The sequence below is a fragment of the Protobothrops mucrosquamatus genome, unplaced genomic scaffold (assembly GCF_001527695.2).
Source record: "Protobothrops mucrosquamatus isolate PMUCROS unplaced genomic scaffold, P.Mucros_1.0 scaffold142, whole genome shotgun sequence".
Taxonomy (NCBI): Eukaryota; Metazoa; Chordata; class Lepidosauria; order Squamata; family Viperidae; genus Protobothrops; species Protobothrops mucrosquamatus.
In genome coordinates, this window is record NW_015386508.1 from 943,685 (window position 1) to 966,984 (window position 23,300).

A 23,300-nucleotide genomic window follows, 5' to 3' on the forward strand; every position below is an offset into this window, starting at 1 on the left:
AAAATAAATAAATAAATAAATAAATTATGATTTACAAGTAAAAGGATATCATAGTGTATAAAAATGATGTACATTTTTTTTACTGTTTCACAAATTTGACAAAGCTAAAGTTAGTTCAAATGCAGTAAACCTATGAACATCTGGCATTTGTTTTTTTTTCTATATGTGTGTGTGTGTGTGTGTGTATACCAATTATGATTTACAAGTAAAAGGATATCATAGTGTATAAAAATGATGTACATTTTTTTTTACTGTTTCACAAATTTGACAAAGCTAAAGTTAGTTCAAATGCAGCAAACCTATGAACATCTGGCATTTGTTTTGTTTCTTTCTTTAATCTGCAGGTTCTTTTGTCCCAGCAGAATATTCTGCTTTTAGAATTGCTGAACAAATATTTACCAGAATAGGTATGGATGATGATATAGAAACAAATTCATCAACATTCATGAAAGAAATGAAAGAGGTATTCATTTAATTGAGTTAGAGATTGTTAGTTAATAAATGGCCTTGATTCAGATTTAATTGATTCATAGGTTATATTCATAAACAGATGTTAGATGCAGTTATTAGATCAAAATGATACCAGGTGTGTCATGATGTCACCATATAAATGAGGCAAATGTCATGTCTGTGTCTTTTTGCTTCGTAGGATTCAAAACAATGAATGAATGCATATATATTTGTCTCAGGATAATGTTGCAGGATCCAATCTGGATCGGTCATAGCACACACTCTGCTGGGGAAAAGTTCCCTGAAGATGGGTTGCAGCAGGAGTCCAAAAACTCGGAAGACGAAATCTCTGGTCCCAGTGACTAACCTAAATGGGATCCTGCAACATAAAACAATGCAAATATCTTCTAACAGTATTTATTACTGTTGTTATTTTTTGCTTTATTATTTTAATGGGTTCTAATGTTTGTAAACCACCCAGAGTCATCTCTGGACAGGATGGGTGGCACATAAATTAAACAAACAGACAAACAAATAAATAAATTGGTGTAATGAATTGTTTTGTGTCATACGGGTGTAGTGACATCTTGACATAGACAGCTTTATGACCTACTTACTCTCCTTACCTACACCCTTAGCTCACTTGAAAATAACTCTGTTTCAGTTAATTATACATATTTAATTATATGTATTTATTCTTTTAGGAAAAATGTTTAAACAGACACAAAATCCCCAAATTTTGTGAGGGGTATAAATCCATGCGTTAAGTTATAGTCCAGAAAGGGTTTCCATGCATACAATCAGTTGTCTTGTGAAAAAGATACAATAAAGAAAGAAATAGTAAGCAAAAAACAGCAATCAAAATAGCAATCAAAATGGAGCATTCTTACCTACTACACAGATATGTTAAACTTCTGTCAGCATTCCTCTTTGCCTCCTGTTTAATAGCCTAAAGGTATTCATTTATTTTATTTATCAAATAAAATATTTGCTGCCTATATCTCCATTTACGGCGACTCTGAGCAGTATTGGATTCTGACAAGCTAGTTTTCATCAATCTTGGTATGCAATTTTGTTATGATTTGGGAAGGAGGCTAGGTGTTCTTGAGCAGTTTTACATCATGGAAGTTCATGCCCGATTCTTGGCACTTTTATCCATCAGTCATACTTTGATCTTCTCCTGAACTTCGACGTATCATTGTTCTAGTCCACTCAAGCATACAGAGTCCCCTTTAATCCATGCACTGAGACATTTGCATTGATTATATGCACTTTATTAGATTGAATATTTTATCATGTAATTCATTAAGCTCATTATCCATCATAATCACTGGAAGAGGTCATTTGCTGGGCAAGCCTGCAAAGTAGTTACTTTCTTTTCAAGCAGGGTATAAGGGTTCAGCTAAACCTTATTTGCATTCAAACTACTAACAGGTTTAATACATACAGGATTGAATCCTAAATTTTCACTTCAGTTTTATTATTTGAATAGTGATCTAACTTGCTGAAAGTTGCTTCTTGTGTAGATGTGAGTGGAATATATGATTATCATTATTTCTACACTGATGTCTCTTTTTAAGGATGTGTTATGAATTTAGAAATTTAGATCAAGGACAGGCCCTGCTGAACCAATTACTTACATGCAAACAATTAATCAAAGATGATTGCTGTACAAGCATTTCTTTTCAATTACTCAAGCACCGCGAAAGATCGGCTTACAGCATAAAGTTATGCATGCATTTGCTTTTGTGAAAATTGAAACAATTGTGAATGCAAAGAATTTTTGAATTGGGCTGTTGGTGCTGATTAATGATTTGTTTTTATGTGGCAGCTGGTTGACTGTTACTAAACTAAATTTTCTGTCTGGGTTTTGAGTAGGAAATGAAAATATCTATTAGCGGGATTTATCCACACGTGGAATATTAATAATGAAATTTGATGTCTCTTTCATTAGGTAACATACATCATACAAAATGCTAATGACAAATCACTTATAATAATTGATGAGCTTGGCAGAGGTACCAGTCCTGAGGAAGGCATTGGCATATGTTATGCAGTCTGTGAATATCTTCTAAATTTAAAAGTAATATTAATTTTTTAATCCTTTTTCTTATACCTTCTTTTATTTATTTTTTCTCATTTCAACAATTCAAGTGTTGTTTCCTTTTGCAGGCATTTACACTCTTTGCTACTCATTTCTTGGAATTATGTCAGATTGATAACTTATATCCCAACGTGGAAAACAATTACTTTGAAGTGCAGCATGTAAGAAGCAGTTGTGAAATTAGGGAGAAAATTGCTTATACTTACATTCTTTCTAAAGGATGCACAGAGGAAAAAAATTATGGTAATAGTCCTGATTCATTAAGGCTTATGACAACAGACACAAGTAGGTTTCAGTATATGATCTGCATATGCGGAGAGGATAATCTAGCACAAGAGTTTGCACATGCAATTTTAGTTACATTTGGAACAGTATGCCTTTTATTTTTTAAAAAAACAAGACTATTAATATTTTATGATGTGTTTCTTATTGAGTCTAGTTACTTTTATTAGCCTCTCCATTTTGCAAGATGATTTATTTCTTGTCACTAATCAGTATTTTTCTCATTGTGGCATTTGAAATACTACTAGGAATAGATGAATTTATATTAGGGTTCCGTAAGTTTTCATGGGCCAGGATCTAGTTCCATCATTCTGTTTTGAGTTGACACATATACTGTACATACAATAGTCAAATTTGTTAGCATTGAGATTAGGAAAGAAATGAAATGCATGTAATACAAGCTGTAATAATTACGCTGTGCATGCTGTGTTCATTTTCTTGTCTCAGCCTCAATAAAACAGGTATTTCTCAAGTCCATAATAGTGTCTACAGTTTAAGTTGTCGAAAGGTTGTTGATCTGGAAATTGCTGTAATGTTTGATATCTTTGAGCCTAGGTAGTTACTCTGTAGGATTCAGAATATAATATGATATGTGACATTATGTGACAATATGACAATTGTGATATCGATGGGTTCTTGGCAGATTACAATATTTGGAATAGAGAATGGGGAAAAAGAATGATACGTAGATTTGTTGTTAAAAATATAGAAATCTGGTATCAGCATTGTGCTTTTGATTTTGTAAACCTGATTAAGAAATAGACCCATAAAAGTATGTCATGTTGTTTAGTCATCTTGTCTTTCCAATTTAGCATCATATCTACTTGAATTCTCATTTGGTTTTTTAAAAAAATGTTCTCCTTAATTGTGATCGGCAAGCTTACTTTAAATCCTGTTTAAAAAGGAAATGTGCCAAGGTAACACTGGCTTATGGTTAATATTAATAATAGGAAGGAAAGAGTTTGAACTGCTTTTCATCCGGCATTTGGCAAGTCAGACATTTTTATTAAACAGCGTTATCTTTCACAGTAAAAAATAGCTTCATTTTTTTTTACATTTAGGCTTGAAAGCTGCAGAGGTTTCCTCTCTTCCATTATCAATAATATTGGAGGCCAAGAAGCTAGTAACTCTTATTGATAAACAAATGATGGTATGTATTATATTAGCACATAACTTCAGAATATACAATGCAGTTTTTAATGTTATATGCTATTATTAACATGCTTACTTTTTATTGAATTTTGTTGAAAAAATATTTTGAGATGTGCACTCTACTTTTTTTTGTAGTGACATGTGGAGAAATATACAATATGAATAAAACCACAGAAGCCATAGAAATATCAGTAACTCTGGCAATAAAAGAAAAATGACTATATATATATATATATAAAAGCCATAGGTTTAAATCTTAACCTGCACTAAACTTTGATTTGTTTAATCATGTTTCCCCAATGCAATAAGCATAATACAGTTTGCAGATCAAAGGCTGAATTCACTCAACTCAACAAATCATATTATGTTTCAATACAATAAAGGCAGAGAGTTGAGGGAATATTTTGGTCCTCATCCGATCCAATTCAGTATTACATTGGCATTTTAGGATGGCACGACAGCATCTCTGACAGATGGCTCTATAGAGCCCAACACTTCACAGGCAGTGCTTTTCAAAGCTAAAGATTCCTATTATTAGAAAACTTTTTTCAATGTTTCACTGAAAACTGCTTTCTTGTAGCTTCAGTCCTATAGTTTGAGTCCTACCCTCAGGATCAACAGAAGATTAGTTACGCTTTGGCTTCTGCATTTCATCCTTTCAGGTTTTAAGACTGCTATCATATTTTCCTTAACTATTCAGGCTAAATCTACCAAGCACTTTAAATCTTTTTTCATAGGACTTGTTTTCCAACCTTCTTTACCATTCTGTCCATTCTTCTGATGTTTCCCAGGTTGTCAATGTCTGTCTTGTAAAGAGTACATCAGAGCAGCTAATTGATGGAGAACAGAGCAGAAGAGACATCATTTTCTATGATCTGAATGTTTTGTATTTTGTTTATGTGTTAACATTTTTAGCAGCTGCTGCCTTTTCTCGTGTGCTGCTTCCAATTCATCAAAGTTCTCACATTTTGTTTTTTCATATCAAAATGCAATAGCTTATATTCAAGTCTTGAATTTTATTTCTATTTTGTTTTGTTTTATTTTTATTTTTTGATTTTCAATCAATGTTCAAGGATCCCAAGATTATTTTGAATGCTATTACTTCCTACTTTTGTTTTATCTGAAGTTCTGACAAACAGCCCCTCTTTCAGATCTTTATAAAAATATTGTCAAGCACAGTCTTACAATCTTCCATTTAGATATTCACCCAGGCTGGCAACATCCATTAACAAGCAGATAAATTTAAATATTCTCTAATCATAGACTAATCCTTCATCATTACCTTGTCTGCGTTAAATTTCAAATGGTTAGCCTACAATCAGTAGTGCCATGTATGCTGGATTAAATACTGCTCCTGTGCCTCATGAAAATGACATAAATCTTTGTCATAAATGTGGCAGCACAGAGCTTCAAATCCACATTTCTCTGTTTACTTAAGAAGTAACAGGCAGAAGACTACATCGCAAAAATCCTGCAGCACAATCTTCTAGCAGAAAAGTTATTTTGATTGTTTACTGATAACTGGCTAGTATTTTTCTTTTTGTTTTACAAACTATCCCTACCAGACAGAGCAGTCCAATATCTCAAGCTTTTTTTTAATTAACCAATCACCCACACCCCATGTAATGGTTTTAAAGAAACTGTTAAACTTTTCTATGAGAATGCAAGGGCCTCTTACTGTTGGCCTGGCAAAATTTTGATAGTTATATCAAGTAATCACCCTTCATTATTTTGACAGAATGTGTTTACTTTTCAGTGAAAACAGCTCAGTAAAAAAAGGTGGACATCATGACATACTTTACAGACCAAACTGTATTATATAACAAAAATTGGAGGATTCCTAATTCATTATTTCCAGCATTATTGCAGCGTCCGGAGTATTTGCAGGGGAGAAAGCAAGCTGGCTTTTCCTTTCCCCTCCCATATTCTAGTTATTGTCTACAAATTGTTCTCCCATGAAAGTTTTCCAATGTAGTACAGAAATTGGAAATGCTTATAAGGAATAAAAGAAAAATGGACGCCTAAGTCAGCCAATCTTCCAATTATCCGTTACCATTCCTAGTGGCAATTCTATTCAACTAGAGTGCTGAAGGATAATTCTGGTGTTGTCTTTTTCCTATATAGATCACATGTATCACAGTTTCCAGGACTGGGGTACTGCCATTAGTATGCCATACAGGTGATCGTCAGCTTACAACCATTTGTTTAGTGACCATTCAAAGTTACAACGGCACAAAAAAAATAACTTATGAAAGTTTTTCAGACTTAGGGCAGTTGCGATATTGCCACGGCCATGTCATCAAAATTTGGAGGCTTTGGCAACTGGTTCATATTTATGATGGTTGCATTGTCCCGGGGTCATGTGATCATCATTTTGCAACCTTCTGATAAGCAAAGTCAGTGGGGAAGCCATATGCAATTAACAACCATGTTTCTAACTTAACAACTGTAGCGATTTACTTAACTGTGGCCAGAAAAGTCATGAAACAGGGCAAAACTACTTAACAGCTGTCTTGCTTAGCAACAAAAATTTGGGCTTAATTGTGGTCATAAGTCTAGGACTACCTATATTCAGAGAAGGGATAAAGGTGCTCCAATCAACTAATGTCCTATAGTGGTGATGGCGAACCTTTTACACACCGAGTGCCCAAAAACCATCCCCCCTGCCCCTGCTCCACCCCTGCCCTGCCCGCGCCACCCATCCCCCTGCAGGGCCACCTACCGCATCCACAGCCTGCCGCAGCAGATCGCCCTGCAGCGTCACGGCAGTCACGCCCTCTGCCCGCACCCCGCAGCATCATCTGCATGCAACAGGGCACGAGGGCAGAGTCTTGTCCCTGCTACCCAGCTGCTATGTCTTTGGCTGTGCTGCTCTGTGCAGGCTGCACCCGGGGGCAACTGTCTTCCGGGGGGCTGCTGGTGAGGAGGGGGCCATGGGGGGAGGCAGGGCTGGGGCATCAGTGCGCGTGTCCACAGAGAGGGCTCTGCGTGCTACCTCTGGCACACATGCCATAGGTTCGCCACCACTATCCTATAGATTTGCCAAGTGCTATCAGCAAACAGGTATAGGATCTGGCTGGAAACAGAAACAATTTGGAGTAATGAGCAGGAGGGTTTTCATCCCATCTGTTTCACTTCAGATCGTGTCTTGTTCCTACAAACTCTTACTCTAAAGTTTAGTGGCAAGAATAGGTCTGCACTATATGTAGCTTTGCATTCTCATCTTCTACAGTGATTTAAATGATTAACATGAGAATACATTAATCAACTTGGATAACTGACATTGTGAGCATCCTAAACATTCAGATTTTAATATGTGTGTGTCCTTTTAAATGAACAGCAACAGCAAAGAACAGATCCTGAAATGTTAAAGGAGAAGGCTATGTATCACTTAGCAAATAGATTGATTCAGACTGCTCGCAACTCTCAGTTGGATCCAGACAGTTTGCGAATATACTTGAAAGGTTTGAAGAAAAAGTATGAAACTGATTGCATTGCCTCTGAACAAATAATTGCAGATGTCAGATGTCCATAAATCATGTACACTCCTTTCTGCAGGATTAACTAATGCAGATGCGGTAACAATTGAAAATTATTTTAACGTGAACATTATTTTTTTTATAAATCACTACATTTCTGGAGTATTTCTTTGTAATATATAGTTGTTATATTTTAATTGTACAGTAAATGCATTGTTAATTAAACTGGAAATATTAACAAGAACATGTAATGAAATTATCACTTTTTAAAAAGCCACAAAATTAAGATTACCGTAACTGAAAGCTTTTATTTACAAAAGGTCTCATTTTTTTAAAAAAAGTATGTATTGATTCATTCATTAATGTCACTTATAAAATATATAGTACTATACAAACAAATGAACTGTCCTTTGTCCAAAAGTAGACTGTGAGAGAAAGAAAACAAAGCAACAACAATTTGCTAATCACTTTATTTGAGACTTAAAGAAATCCATTTTTGGCTAGCTAGATGCATTGGCTTAATAAATATATTTCTGTTGTTTTTTCCTTTTTAATGTTTTTCTTTTATTTTCTTGTATTAATGATTATTACAGTTTACGTTAAAAGAAAAGAAAAATGCAAACAAATCTAAACATTTATATAATGTTCATATTATATACTTTTATTTAAGTTTGATTGTATGAGCTTCATTATTCTGTATAAATCAACTTTTTTACATCTTTGCTCCAAATTTTGTATTATAGTTTGTTGCATTTGCCCCCCCCCACACACACACACATATACTGGTTAACAATATATTGTTCAAAATAATATATTTAGAAAGTATTTACTGAATGTATTGCATTAATGGCATTAATTATAGACATTCATCAGCACATATTGAAGGCATTCATTTGAAATTATTTGTTTATTTCAATAGAAGAGAATATTTGTAGTTTGTAGTTATGATATTACCTAGCTTGGTAAGGAAACATCTGCAAGAAAACCACTAAGGTCAGGGCCCAATGTTTATTTGATTGGTTCATTTCTGTACCTACCCATCTCAACAAGTGAGTCTTGTGGTGGATATTATAAAAACAATTTAAAACATTAAACAATGTTATAAAAATGTATTATGTAGATACATAGATAGAGGGTGGTCTTCCAGCAAGCAGATTGTACAAGAAGCAGTAATACATTTTGTTATGTTTAACAAATGTTTGTGACAGGATTAAAATAAGCTCTTTTCATACTGAAGTATCATAATAGCAGTATTTCTTTGAAATACAATTATGGTATATTAAGTGCACGCAAAAAAAATTGTGCAGCATCAACTGTTTTTAAATGTGAATATGAAGCACAGTAATACAAGAAAAATTGGAAGTGTTAAAATTTGTCTCTTTTTTTTACAACAAAGCTGTGTGATTGTAGAATATGTTTGTTACTGTGGGCAGGTATTACACTTCATTAATTGTAAATAGGAAGAATTATAATATTTTAAGATTGAAGCACATTTTACTTGATAACACATAGAATCTGGAAAACTGCCATAAAGCAGGAAACATGAAAGAGTAAGGGAATACAGCACCAAGAGGACATGCAGGGCAATGTGTCATCTGCTTTGTGAGTAAGCCAGATGTCACTGTTAGAATAAATTGTTATTACAAATGAAGAAAATATACCTTAATTTATAGCTGAGATTGGAACAGTCCAACAGTCAGAAACAACTAAGAATGGGATCAAGAGTGCAATGATTAAGAAAAGAACTAAATTTTACATGATCATGATCCAAATACAGTTTTCAAAATGAGATCATCAATTCACACGTTGCAGGTGCAATGTCTGCATCCTAATTTAAAACACATGTAAATGTGTTTTCTCACCTAGCAAATACCAGAAAGACATCTCAGTAACTTCAGAAAAGTGTGGATATCATGTGCTTGAAAACCATATTCTGGGCCTTGGTATGCAAGATAATTGGAACAGTCCTCTTCACAATATATTTTCTTACCATCTTGACAATACTATTTCCAGGGCTTTTTTTCTCATAGAACACCCAGAACGGAGTTCCGGCACCTTTTTGGGATGGAACCTTATAGGGTAGGCAAGGCGGGTTGTATGACGTGTGTGAGTTCGGGCACCTTTTTTTTTATTTAGAAAAAAAGCACTGACTGTTTCCAATTATTAAAAACAAACCCACTTCCATCTATAAATGTAGTTTGTATTTGGCAGCAAAAAAATGATTCCAATTGATGGATCATTTACAGACTTCTCTTAGACATTTGGTTGGCTGCTATAAATCTAGAACATAAGGTAAAGCTAGAATACATATCTAGATTACGATAACATTTATTGCTGTATCCACTGAGGTGTCTCAGAAAGTGGCAAGCGTATGTTTAATATTGTATTTGTTTGGAAACTAAGCAGCCTTGCTGGTTAGTTCTTGGATGGGATGGGATATTTTCATAGAATTCCAATGCAATAGGTTAGATTGGGAAATTGGAGGGAAAATAGTTCAAAATAAGACAAGGGTAAATCATTTCCATAAGATTGTCGAAAAACGACAACAACCACATAAATGTATCATTGAAGGTACCAATGTCAAGCATGGCTACCAGTAGATATTACTTCAATCTCTAAATTCCAGTAGATATTACTTCAATCTCTATGTTAATTCACAAGTAGACCAAATACAGTCTCCACTGGCAAAGACAATTCTCAAGCTGGAAGGATTTGGCTGTATGACCTGTACTTCAAACCAGCCTTAGGGAGTATTTTTAACTTGTTAGTTAAGATGTTTTGTGTTATGATCAATTTAGTTAGCCATATATTAACTTGTATGGGTTTTTTTCTATTTACTCAATATTTTTCTTATAGTTTTTAGGTTGTGTGTGGATGTGTGTGTGTATTTAAAATATTTTTTAATTTGTGTATTTTTTTAGCTTTTAAAATTATTCATTGCTTATATTTCACCATTCTTATGCTGGTCTATGACTCTAATAAAGATTTGATTGATTGATTGATCAATGTATAGAAGCTTGTATATCATACACATAAATATTCCTTTCAATGGGTGGGACTGTGATGATGTTTCATCTTGTTTTCTTGTTCTTAAGAAAAGTTGACACTTACCTAGATAAAAATCAGTTGGCTTCCATATTTTAAAAAAATTGTAAAAGTGTAACAGGGTAGATCTAAGCAGTGTGGTGGCCTAGTGGTGAAGACGCTAGCCTGCCATTCAGAAGGTTGAGAGTTCAATCCTAGGTAGCGGCAGATGTTTCTCTCCTATGGTACAAAGAAAAGAAATGTCTACTGTTAACTCTGTGTAAGTGTCTGGAAAGACATCTAGCTAGTAAATATTCAGTTCCATTCAGTCACTCCAACTGTACCTTGAATTAAGGAATTACAAGGTTGTAAAAAGGGAGTTAACGGGGTAGATCCACATGTTTCCCTAGTTGTGAATGACATTCGTATATAGGTGTAGTTCATAAAATGGAAAGTTTTATGAAATGACTTCTTCAACACATGCAAAGTTGCCTTGCTGTTCCCTAGCAGATATTTACAGCTTCAAAAGAGAATGGTTTTGACAAATACCATCCATGCTCTTTCTAGTTACAAGGATATAATTATCCAAGGGGCAAACTAGTTCGATACTATCTTTTGTTAGGAAGGAATATATTACTTTTGACAGCAAATCTATTCGGTACACCTTGTTCCAATAAAGTCATAAACATGGCAAGGTCACCAAACTATGAAAAATGGCCTATCTTGGTTGCTTTCCTCTAACGTGTTTAACTAAAAATAGTGTCGGAAGAAATGAGAATGCAACTTTTAAGTCTTTGTCCTTCAAATATTCTCCATGGCTTGCCTAAGAAGTAACACTGGTCAAAAACATTCAAGAAAAAGATCAAAGATGTAATCATGGTTTAATACTTACAAAAGGCTGCAAAGGCTAATCATGGGACAAATAGCCTGCCACAAAGAAAAGATAGTTTGGTGAGACCAGATCCAGATCAGTCATTCCCAAATTCCATGCTAGTGATACTAGAGTAATACAAATTGACTTTAAAAACAGACAGAGATCTGATATAGTTGATACTGATCTCAGATTTCCTTCTGTTTTATGTTCTCTGACCACTTTTATTCAGATGTAAATCTCAAAAACCGATTCCTTGAATAAAACACACTGCTTGAAACTATTACTATTTAAGATCTACAAGCAATATAAAAAAATTGTTACAGAATATCCTGTTTGAGTAATTTTGTTTTTCCTAAACAAAACTTTCTTAAACTTAGAAAAACCTCTATTGCTATCAGCCATATTTCTTTTCATTCTGAAAAGAATGGAAACTCATGGAAACTCTGTGAAAGAAACTGCAGGGACTTGTCCAAGCAACACTTGCTGGATGACACTTTCAAAATCATCTTGAACTAGCAAGTGCATTCAGTCTCTTTCACCAATATTTCTGTGATTTACATTTCCAAGAAATACTCTACTAGTTTTTACTGCTTCTTAATCTTTATTTAATCCCAAATAAAGCCCTATTCCAAATACTGTATGACAATAAAGATTTAGAATGACTTTCTAATGGTCAGAATGCCCAGTTCATTAGCCCTATTTCATTGAGCATCCAGATAATATCATGTAGTCGTTTTATGTTTTTCTACCTTTCATCCATTTTTTTTCAAGTGTGAATAATCCATAATGGCAGTGGAGTGTGAATATTAAAAAAAACATGGATGTTCCATTCTGTTTTGCTCCCATAGTCTTTTAAGGGGGGTAGAGGAGAGAAGTTTGAATGTCAGCTGTGATAATCCTAGCCAATCCTCCAATCATTCCCATGAAATGTTCTGGTTGTTTTGAGAGTATTTATGCAGAGCATTTATGCAGGAGTTGCACACATGTGTGCACAAACCTTCCATTTTTGTTTCTTTATACTGAAATTTCACAGTACAACAACAACAACAAAAAGAAATTATTCGCATTGTACTTAGCTTTCTAAGTATTTTGCTGTACATGAGCAGAAGTATAGTACATAAGCGACCTAAAAACAGAGAAAATTGCCTGTCTTTTCTGCAAATTATGTATCCAATAATTGTTCAGGGTGAGAATTCCAGGTGTTTTTTTTTAAAAAAAATGTAAATAAAAATAGCAGGCATGTGATGGGGGATAAGAGGCGAATGTGTGGATTAAATCTGTAGACGTGCATATACAAGCAATCAGTAGGAGAAGAACAGGCAGAGCTGGGAGGGTGGAGTTAAGCACGTTATCAGGTTAGAGTTGTTGCATTCTCCAAGTCCAACTCCTCCTGAATTCTGTTGACTCTTACCTGGAACCAATTTAGTGTTGAGCTTTAGTTGACCAGATACTTGTGTATAGGTGGAATAAATCTTTTATGCTGCAACCTTACAAATGGTCCAGATTCTTTGCACCTGAAACAATCACAATTTGCTAATTTGTGTGGATAATATATAGTGGGTCTTTGAAAAACAAAACATTGTGCTAAGAAAATTAATTAATTAAGTTACTAGATTTGTAGATCCACAAGCCATCCACTTCCCCAAAAGCACACAATAATCCTCAGAAAAATGAACCTCCCATTCCACCAGGACTGCAGTTGGGCTACTTCATTTGTAATTTGTATGCTATTCCCATTTGTTTTGCTCACAAAATAGAAACCATTTCTGGCGTTCTGGCAAGATACAGCAAAGTATTGAAAATATAAAAAAAAAACATATGTTTTCAATAGAAGCAACTTCTCAAAAGTTATTTCAGTGATTTTTGTCTGAGTAGAAATTATAATTCACACTAATTTTCTGCATAGAAGAGATCTAAATAAGTCTTTTTTCTATGTATCTCGAAGAATATATGTCAGTTTTAAACACAAAAATATGGTACTGGTAAATAAACCTCAGGCAACGGTGTTGATATAAGTGCAATTTGCTTTACTAAGCTCTTATCATTGATAGACACATTGTAATTAATTCACATTATATACATGCTATCTAATCAAGACTTTTAAATATTCTGCAATATTTATGGTTGCTAAACTGAAAATCATTAATGGTAACCTCTTTTATGACATTTAAGTAAGTACAGAAATAGCTAACCTTGATTAACTAGCATTTATATCAGCCATGGAGCTATTAGCATTCTAATTATTTGACTGGAATGTTCTCCTTTTACAAAGTTTGCATTTGTACATATGGGTTCCATCTTTCCTAGCAAGCCATTTTTCCAATCTCTTCTTAAAATGCTGTATCTATATTTTTTTCATGAATGTATGCGTGTATGTTCACACTTAGAAAATGATTAGGAAAAAATGGATTTGGACTTTATGGTAGCTTTACTGTGGCAAAATTAACATTAAAAAGTAAAATGTTTTCCCTGTTCAGTCATGTCGGACTCTAGGTGGCAGTGCTCATCTCTGTTTCCTAGCCAAAGGAGCCAGTGTTGTCTGAAGATGCTTCCATGGCCGGCATGTCTATGCACCAAGGTGCACAGAATGTGTTACCTTCCCACCAAAGTAGTACCTATTTATCTACTTGCATTTGCATGCTTTTGCATTGCTAGGTTGGCAGGAGCTCGAGAAGAATGGGATCTTACCCTGTCACACAGGGCTTAGGTCTTGAACTGCCAGCCTTCTAAATGCTAGGCCACTGCGCCCCATAAAATTAACATTAACTGCTGTTTACATTACCATCTTTTTTCAGGTTAAAATAAAGAAACCTGAAAAAAGATTGGCTTAAGTCAATGTATTGCAGGTTTTGAAGTTGGTTCTACTCTGTCCCTTTATCCTCTACACATTAGTTGTCACTGGAGTGGATTTTGACTTTGCCAAGTTTTGAGCTGTCCACTTAGAATGAACTCAAATTTTGCTTTTATTCTTCTGTGACTCATACTGATTATTTCACGATGGGTAATGTAGGCACGGCAATCAATATATAGCCCTTATGATCAATAACAATACTAATAATCATAAGGGCTATATATTTCCATTCTTTGTTCAGGTTGGTCCTGTTCCTCTCCTGTAATGTAATGTATGTGGGAATGGCTTTGGGAAACAGCCAAGGGAAGGGTCATATCAAAGACATTTGAGCCCCTAGCAGAAGCAGGGGTTAGGGGGCAAGAGGCACAGAAGAAACTCTCAAAGTTTCTTAGATTATAAAGGAAATGGAGGGAAAGACGTAGCTTCAGACTTGCAGGATTCTGTTAATGAATTCTTTACAATAAAGTAGTATTAGCTTATCTGGTTGTATTCCCTGTACATAAAGACATATGATAATACATTCCATGATGTAATGATCTGCTATGTGAAGAAGCTACTTCTGGAGACCAGAAGCTTATGCCATCTTATGTGCATTGCAATGTGTACTGTTGTTCTACCTTTGGCACTTTGAGCAGGGCTTAATAAGGAAAAAATTACTGGTTGTCCTGGCTTCCTTATCTGCTTGTTTAATAGCTACAGATTTTGAACTTCTTAAAATCATATCATTTCATCACTGAAATATATTTGTCAGATAAGAATAGGCCATTTTCTGACCCTAGTGTGGTTTCATAATAACTGCTGAAGAGAAAGGGGTGGTGGTGGTATAAGAGGACTATTGGAGAGCTTCCTTATTTGCTTGTTTAATAGCTAGAGATGTTGAACTTCTTAAAATCATATCATTCCATCACTGAAATGCATTTTTCACATAGGAATAGGCCATTTTCTGGCCCTAGTGTGGTTTCATAATAACTGCTGAAGAGAAAGGGGTGGTGGCAGTATGAGAGGGCTATTAGGAGAGCTACTGCTACATTACATTGCATTTTTTTAAAAAAAGATCAGTGGTGTGTGTTTGTGTGTGTGTGTGTGTGTGTGTATGTGTGTGAAGTAGATCTTTATTGCCATCAATGAGAATGAGGCTATTTCTAGGATTCCCTTGAGTTCAGTTCAGCTCAGCTCTTGGTGACAATATAGACACCTCCATGCAGTTTCCATGGTAGTTTTTCACCTTTGCCTCCTTTGGAAATTATTTTAACTTCCAGGTCTAGTTTTCAGTTCTAGGATCATCAAGTGCTCTCTCTCATCCAAATATCAAGCAGTTATAACCCTGCTACATTTTTCAAGATCAGCCAAAGTTGACCAGGTCTGCTTAGATGTTAGCTTTTGCTCCTTTTTCAGACTCAAATCTTAAGTCTGGGATCACCACTTAACAGTTTATTAGAATTGGAAAATCTGAATTTATATTTTTCTTTCAGATTTAGATCTTAAGGTCTTAGATTAACCATTATACCCACTTTTAGAATAAGTATATGTAAGGAAATGGATCAATAGATCTTTAATAGAAGGAGTTCTTCCCACATTGGTTGAATGCCAGATTTGATAAGGCTAGAGTTCTACATAAAATATCACATTTCATAGTTTTTGAATATAATTCAGTATCCCATCTATTTCTTTAACTACTGTGTTTTCCCTCAAATTTGTATTAATCTATGCATTAACTTGGGACCCAAAGCAGGACATGAAGGAACACATCCAAATTATAGGATCAAAGAACCCTACTCTTCTTACAAATTCAGCACAAAAATTCTAATATCCAACCTTTTAAGAAAATTCTTTGAAGAGTCCAATAAATTGGAATAAAATTTTTTGAATTAATTTTATTGCTATGCCATAAAGAGAATATGTTATGTTTCCTCAAGTTTGTATTAATATATGTATTAATTTGGGCCCATTAATTTTCCTTCTTATTCCATATGCCATATATATTATTAATATTAACCTTCATATTTTTATTTAATGTCATGTAAAAGTTGGTTTTGCTTCAAATGCAATGTTTCTTAAATATCCATATATTTTAGTTACTTCTGCAGCTGCCAATACATCTGAGTTATGTTTTAATTGTATATTGTGCCAGGCATATGATTCAGGTAAGTTGTATTCAAAAGTAACCTTTCAAAATGCTTAAAATAACCATTAACTAATCAATGGATTCAAAGCATTGATCCCTTGCTTAGCTGAAGTCTTTCAAGAAAACATTTTCCCATTCTTTTTTCAAATTGGGATTACTTTATCACATGAATTTCTTACGTGATTCCAAGTCGAACTTCAGCCATTTCCCTAATAAGGCTCACCTTTGTCCAGCAGCTTCAAAGATGGGAAAGTTAGCATCTATAATCTGAGTTGATTTGCAGGATTTCAAAGCAGTCACATATCGATTCTCTGAGCAAGCCCAAAGGCAGATTTATTTTAAAAAAAAAAACAACAACCCTCATTCAACATCAATGTAATTGTTTTTATAAAAGTCTAGAGATAAAGTTAACAAGTTGGGAGATTAACACCACCAACTGCACCAGGCAAGCTCCACTGAGCCAAAGAAAACTGGAAGTCCTTGTCTTGCCATAGGAACATTATCAATATTTTTATTTATTTATACAAAATATCTACAAGGAACTAATATTGAGGGCATGAGAGTGGCTAGTGCAAGGATAAGTAATGAGATACTTACAAAACTACATCCAACCGTAATATATAATCTATTGTTTTTTGTTATGCTGTTTCATCCCCATCATGTCAGCCTATCCCATTGGGTCAGATGCGGAAGGTATGCTAAGTTAAAGAATTTTGACTGGAAGGTCCAGCAAAAGAGCTTTCTCTGTCATGGCTTCTTTCTGGAATAATCTGGGGGGTCAAGAAGAGCCTTTTCTGCTGTAGCACCATCCATATGTAACATTCTAGCACCAGAAATGAGGATATCAAACCTGTGCCATCGTTCCTATAGATAGAGTGAAATAAGTCAGAACTCTGAGGCTAGACACTTCCTCAAAGAACATGTTTATTGGATACAAAGTATCGGGACAGTCAAAAGTGAAATCAAGTCTAAAATTCCCTCCAAAGAGTTACACTATTACAAAGTCAAACTTCCCACTCCAGTGCTATGCAATCAACTAGGTTTCCCAATAGAATAGTTTGGCGGGCTTTCTAACCCCCTGTCCAACCCCCTAGCATAACCGACAGAATAACCTTGGTTCCCATGGGACACATAATTGTTTAGACTAGCAAAAGTCCTCCGCACCCCCTCCCATTCATGTGGCAACCTAGAACGAGCAAGACGGCTACAGCCAGGTTCGTTGTAGAGTTGACAACCTGATTTTGCCAGTTGACTTGGGGACACAAGAAGAGTACTCACCAGTGGAAGTGTTTGTTGGAAGATCTCATCCCCATGCCATCCGTCTTCTTGGTTTTAGTTTTTATATAGCATTGTAATTGTAAAAATGTGTATTTTTATTGTCTGTAAACTTCCGAGGGTTGCCTTATCAGTGAAAGGATCAGCATATCAATTTAATAAATAATAATTCCAAAACAACTGGAGCGCCACTTGAACACCATTGGCATTGACAAATTCACCATCAATCAATTGCAAAAAGTACCTTTAATTTCAATAGCTTATGTCCTTTGATGATACCTCTAACACCATCAAGCTTCAACATCTGCTATCCCAGGTCCTTGGGAAAGACTCTACAGGTGAATAAAAATGCTAAATCCAGTCTGGACATTTGACTGACTGTGCAATTAACCATAATAATAATAATATTAATAATAATAACACTCCCCCCAGAAGTGAGGTGGCCCCCCACTCTCCTGGCCTTTTGTAGGAGCCTGAAGACCTAGCTCTGGCAACTGCCAGGGGCCTCGCCAAGCAGCACGCAATCCTTGGGGTGACAGCCTTTCTCCCCACCTTTAAATTTTTAACGTATTTTATTCCTGGTTTTATATGGCTCTCTTTAGGGTATTGTATTTTTAGGTGGTTTTTAGATTTTATCTTTTAATTGTTACATCATCACAGGATCACTCTTGTGAGTGACATGGGTGGTACTTAAATTTGACAAATAAATAAACAAACACTGTTTTATCATGCATTATATTATAGTCTGAATATTTTGTTCTGGTAGGGCATCCTATGTTGCTGGTCTTGCACCATAATATATATAATTAATTTATGATGACATAAATGCATTAAGGGTGGTATTTATTATACCTCCTTGCAAAGGTTAGTAATGTGCTAAGAGTTTAACTTCATGTTGCCTTGACTTTTGGTAAATTGTACATGATGCTTCATTTGTGGGTCCCCATTTCACATTCCACATAAAGCAAGCTATTGTGCCAATTTTATATGATCTTTGCCAGATTCTATTTCATTGTTTTTCCTAAATTAAAGTGCTCATATTGACCTCCTAAAGAGTCCAGATACCACAGTATCTGAAGAACACTTCTTCCCTAAGATCATCATCTAAAGCCTGGTATAAACTGAGATAGAATGAATGGTGGCTTTTACATCAATTCAGTCAGTGAGTAATAAAGTAAAGTATGTGAATGATGTAAATCACATCCTAAGCATCATTTATGTAATGATGCCATTACGCAAATGATGAAAATTACATAATTTCCATAATGTTACATGAACTGATGTTATTATTTAAATGAGAAAAATTATGTGAGTGCATTGTTAATATGCTCCCCATGAAAACAAGTTCCCAGATGATTCAGTACTTATCTTACTTTCTTTCCAACACCAAGCAAAGACATATTTATTCCCTCGTGTAGTTTATTGGGTTGGGAGCTTTTTTTTTTTCATTTTACTTGAGGATATGTCCAAATATTTAGACTATAAATAATCCAAAATCGTATGCAAGCAGGTTTTGTTCAAAAGCACCATTTTGGGAATGAACCATAATAGAGAGTTTCATAAAAGGTTCTGGAGGACTGAAACAGTTTTGGCTTGCAAAAAGAAAATCAAGAAGAATATTTGCAAAGGGCTTCTTTTTTTATAATATATTTTATTAATTTTTTAACATGGTCACCTTAATATTCGGTAAACTGTGTTGTCTGGTTTTACATTTAAAAACATTCGCTAACAATTGGTTTCTATGATCTATAATCCACACAATAGCTTTACTTGATTTCCTCTTCTTCCCATAATGTTCTCTTTTACAAACCTTAAGTTAATACAATTCTTATTGTTTTGATAGATAACAATTGAATATAAAAAAATTTCTAATATTTCCGCAAATAATAATCACATCAATGTAATATTTCTTTTCTATGTAGTCATTCTGGTTGCCTCATCATGGATCTCGCTTACAGTTCTTGTTTACATTTGTTTTTCCCACAATATTCAAGACATTCTTACTGGTTAAGATTTTCTCAAAGTTAATTACATTTAGATGTTTGATTCTATTTTTTTCTCATGTAAACCATCCCATAACTTTTACCCAGATTCAAACATGCTGTTTACAATCAGCTTAAAATAGTGCTTTTTGACTTCGGTTGCTTGTAGCTTGGGCTAGACTCTGAAGTTAGGCTAGCCTTTCTCCTATTGGTTTCTGGAAGTCTTCTCCTGGACCAATTGGATTGACCACTGTGTTTCAGTGGTCCACGGGACTTCCTTCCTTCTTTGCCACCTCTTCGGGGCGGCTTCTGGCCCATTTAGGGTTCCCTAACAGGAAGAAATTCAGCCAAAGGGCACGGAACTCCGAAATTCCTTGGCTGCTGCACTACTGCACAAGACCGGATGTCCTGCAAAGGGCTTCTGCCCTACTATTAGCTTTAATCAGAATATAAACTTGTTTCTTACTTTATATTAATAATGCAAACCCTTCTTCTTGACTGACATTCAGAAGCATGTGCTGCCAATATGGTTTACCAATGTGTACTTTGACACAACAGCTGGCTACAAAATTTTTAAAGTCACAAGACCGGTTAAAATCATATGGACACTTAAATCGGACAATTCAAGATTTTGTTTTCCAGATTTATGAACTCTAAGGAACATTCCGTTTATCTTCTTGTGATGCTCTGCTGAAATAGTCTTATGTCCTCTAGTCAGAGTTATTATGGTGTAATGAAATTCCTTGATACGTGAGCAAGCGCAGACGAAAACAATTTATCCCTTAGCTACTTAGTGTGCAGAAGAAGAATACTTCCACAGAGTTCTCATAATTCAAACCATTTATCTTCAAATTTTTTAAAAAAAAACCAGCAAGAAGACATTGGAGTTCTTTGTGAGCATTTTTACAATTGTACTATTTTTCCAACAGCAAAGATAATACTTTAAAAAAAAACACAGCCTGAAATATCTTGATCTGCTTTTCCCCCACACTTTTGCTAGAAAAATGCACATTCTTTGTATAAAAGAGCTGAGGTTGACTCAGCAGGTATAAAAGAAGGAACATGTCTGCTTTGCCAAAGAAAGCATTTTACCATGTGTAAATTATATTGTATGATATGTGAAACCACATCTAATGGAAATTGTTTCAGAACAAATTAAAAGCATTATTGATTGAGTTTAACTGAAGATGCAGCTTTGTCCTGGAATGGGTAATAGGATCCTCTATTTTTTTTTTGTTTTTACAAAGGTAATTGATACAGTAAAACTCAGTTGGAAATCTCTGCTGGAGACCATAGTAATATCTGCAATGCCTTAGTTGTACTCCTGCTTGTTATTTCCGTGCACTCTTAAAATGTCCCAGGCCCTGCAGATTGTATAAAATTCAAATACTAGCTGTTAATTGTAGCAAGGTAGAGGAATTATAGAATGCCTAGGCTAAAAAAAATCTACACCAGTTCCTAGTTCCTTTTAGATACAATTTAAGGCCGGGGTGTCTAGCCTTGGCCACTATAACACTTGTGGACTTCAAATCCCAAACTGGTTGGGAAGAATTCTGGGAACTGAAGTCCACAAATCTTAAAGAGACCAAAATTGGACATCCCTGATTTAAGGCAATGATATCAGCCCTTAAACTTCTAAATAACTTGGGAACTGATTCTCTGTCTCAACTCAAATCTGTCTGCTTGTTAAAATTAATAAGAGAAGCCTAGGAATATCCCCAAGTGTAGTAACCATTATGGCAGTATTTTCTGCCCTAAGTTCCTAGGTCTCCTGTACCTTCAGGTAGAAAGGCAGTTATTAATAGGAATAGTAAAATAAACAATCTGCTTTCATAATGTTTGCACACAGCAACATTAACCAATCTTACACTGAACATATATATTTAATCTTTAATTAATTTTAGAGTTATTTTTATTTTTTTAAAAAAAATATTTTCTTTTTGTTGCTGTTGTTAATCACCGTATGTAAATTGCCAAGTAGAAAGGCACAATGTTAAATAGAAAAACATAAGCACAGTCTGAAATTTCCCACAAGCTTGATAAGGGCAAACAGATTGCCTATTTAAGCTTTTCAAATCACCGATTCATCTCCTTTTTAAAATCCCCACTCTTATTAGGAAAGATTCTAAAAGCTTAAATTCTTATTTGCTTTCTGAAGTTACAGTTCAGGGCTCCAATCCATTTTCTTTATCGATGGGCACATCTGGAATTCCGAAAACATGTGATCTCATTAAATAGCTGTGGAAGTGGGCTTGCCTGTCCACACAACTTGCATCGCTTTATTAGAATGCAATCTGCAGTCTATTCTAACATGTCTGGCCTTGGTTGCTATTTTTGCTCATTTTGTTCTTTTCAAGGAGAAGACGAGTGCACTTCCAAACAAAATGTTACGCTGGCCCAAGAATTGTTGGATAGTATGTTAAGGTTGGTAGAAAAATGATGCTAGAATTAAAATGCCAAAAATTAGGCAAGTGACATAATCCCAAGGGGAAAATATATTCTAACAGCATCCCAAAAAATGTTAATTCATTACAAAGTTGTAGGATTTTAAAGCCCGCTCTTAGCACTGCTTTTCCCAAATCTACTTGTACTTGGTTTCTCTCAGTGCAGAAAAACTGACACAAAGTTATGTAGTTGAATCTTCTGGCTAGCACAAGGTTCTTCCCTAATAAGTACACTTGAAGAGACCCAGATGTACTCAGATAAGGATGTCCTTGACACTGGTCCAATGACAAGTCTATGGTCAGAACAAAGTGAGATTTAAGCATAAAAGGCAGTCATAGACACATGCAATTTTGTGGCCTTCGGTGTAAACCATGTGAACAGTCTATGCTATTCACTGGATTGGCTGGGATGTGTCTGTGGCATTGAAGGAGCATCTGGCAGCAGAGAAGCATGCTTTTGGTCATTAAGCTTTTCTCAGTAATTTAAAACATATAACAAATATTTTTTATTGCATTGCATTGTCTCTGAATCCTAAAAGAACCTCTTGGCTTGGCTGGGCACCAATGCCAAGACCCAGACATCTACAGTTTAATTAGTTTAAAAAGTTTCCCTTGTGTCACACTCAAAAGTGTTTGCTGTTACCTTCTTCCAGAATTGTCCTTCTTTCTTTTCTTCCTTGCTTCCTTCTTTCTTTTTTTCCTTCCTTCCTTCCCTCTCTCCTCCCTCCCTCCCATCCTTCCTTCTCAAACACTAAGCAGACTTGCCTGACCAGATTAGTGTTTTTCATGGTCAGCTAGATGTTGTCACCTACTGTGAAAGAACTTAATTATTACAAAAAATTGCAGCACAAATGATTTTTCTCTAGATATTTATGTGTTTTATATTATTACTTATTTATTCATGGAAAACATCGTCCCTTGCCCATATTAATGTTTTCCACTGAAAAAAACCCAAATATTCTTTTGTTCTAGAACCAGCCTATCTTCTCTCTCTCTCCCTCTCTCTCTCTCTCCCTCCCTCCCTTTCTCCCACCCTCACTGACCCTTTTTCATTTTGACATCTAAATGTCACTAAGTGAAGTTCCAGAGCTTCAGTTCTCTCGACATATTTAATCTATTTCTGGGAACCAAATGATGTCCTGTCTACAGCTGATGGATTAGATATGTTTGAAACTTCCTTAGTTTCAAGCATCTTTATTAAAATAGGGCTGCATCAAGATATACTGTATAAAACTGCTAGCCTTTCTCACTAGTGGAG

The 23,300-nt window shown here is 35.1% G+C and overlaps 1 protein-coding gene across 1 annotated transcript in view; it reads left to right on the forward strand.

The window, feature by feature from the left end:
* MSH4 (mutS homolog 4) overlaps positions 1–7,523 on the forward strand; it is a 55,396-nt gene extending 47,873 nt beyond the window's left edge. The window contains exons 16-20 of the mRNA XM_015813204.1: positions 345–463; positions 2,405–2,533; positions 2,623–2,797; positions 3,898–3,986; positions 7,329–7,523. Of these exons, the coding sequence (XP_015668690.1) occupies positions 345–463; positions 2,405–2,533; positions 2,623–2,797; positions 3,898–3,986; positions 7,329–7,523 (707 nt within the window). The remainder of the gene's footprint in view (positions 1–344; positions 464–2,404; positions 2,534–2,622; positions 2,798–3,897; positions 3,987–7,328) is intronic.
* The last annotated feature ends 15,777 nt before the right edge of the window (positions 7,524–23,300 follow it).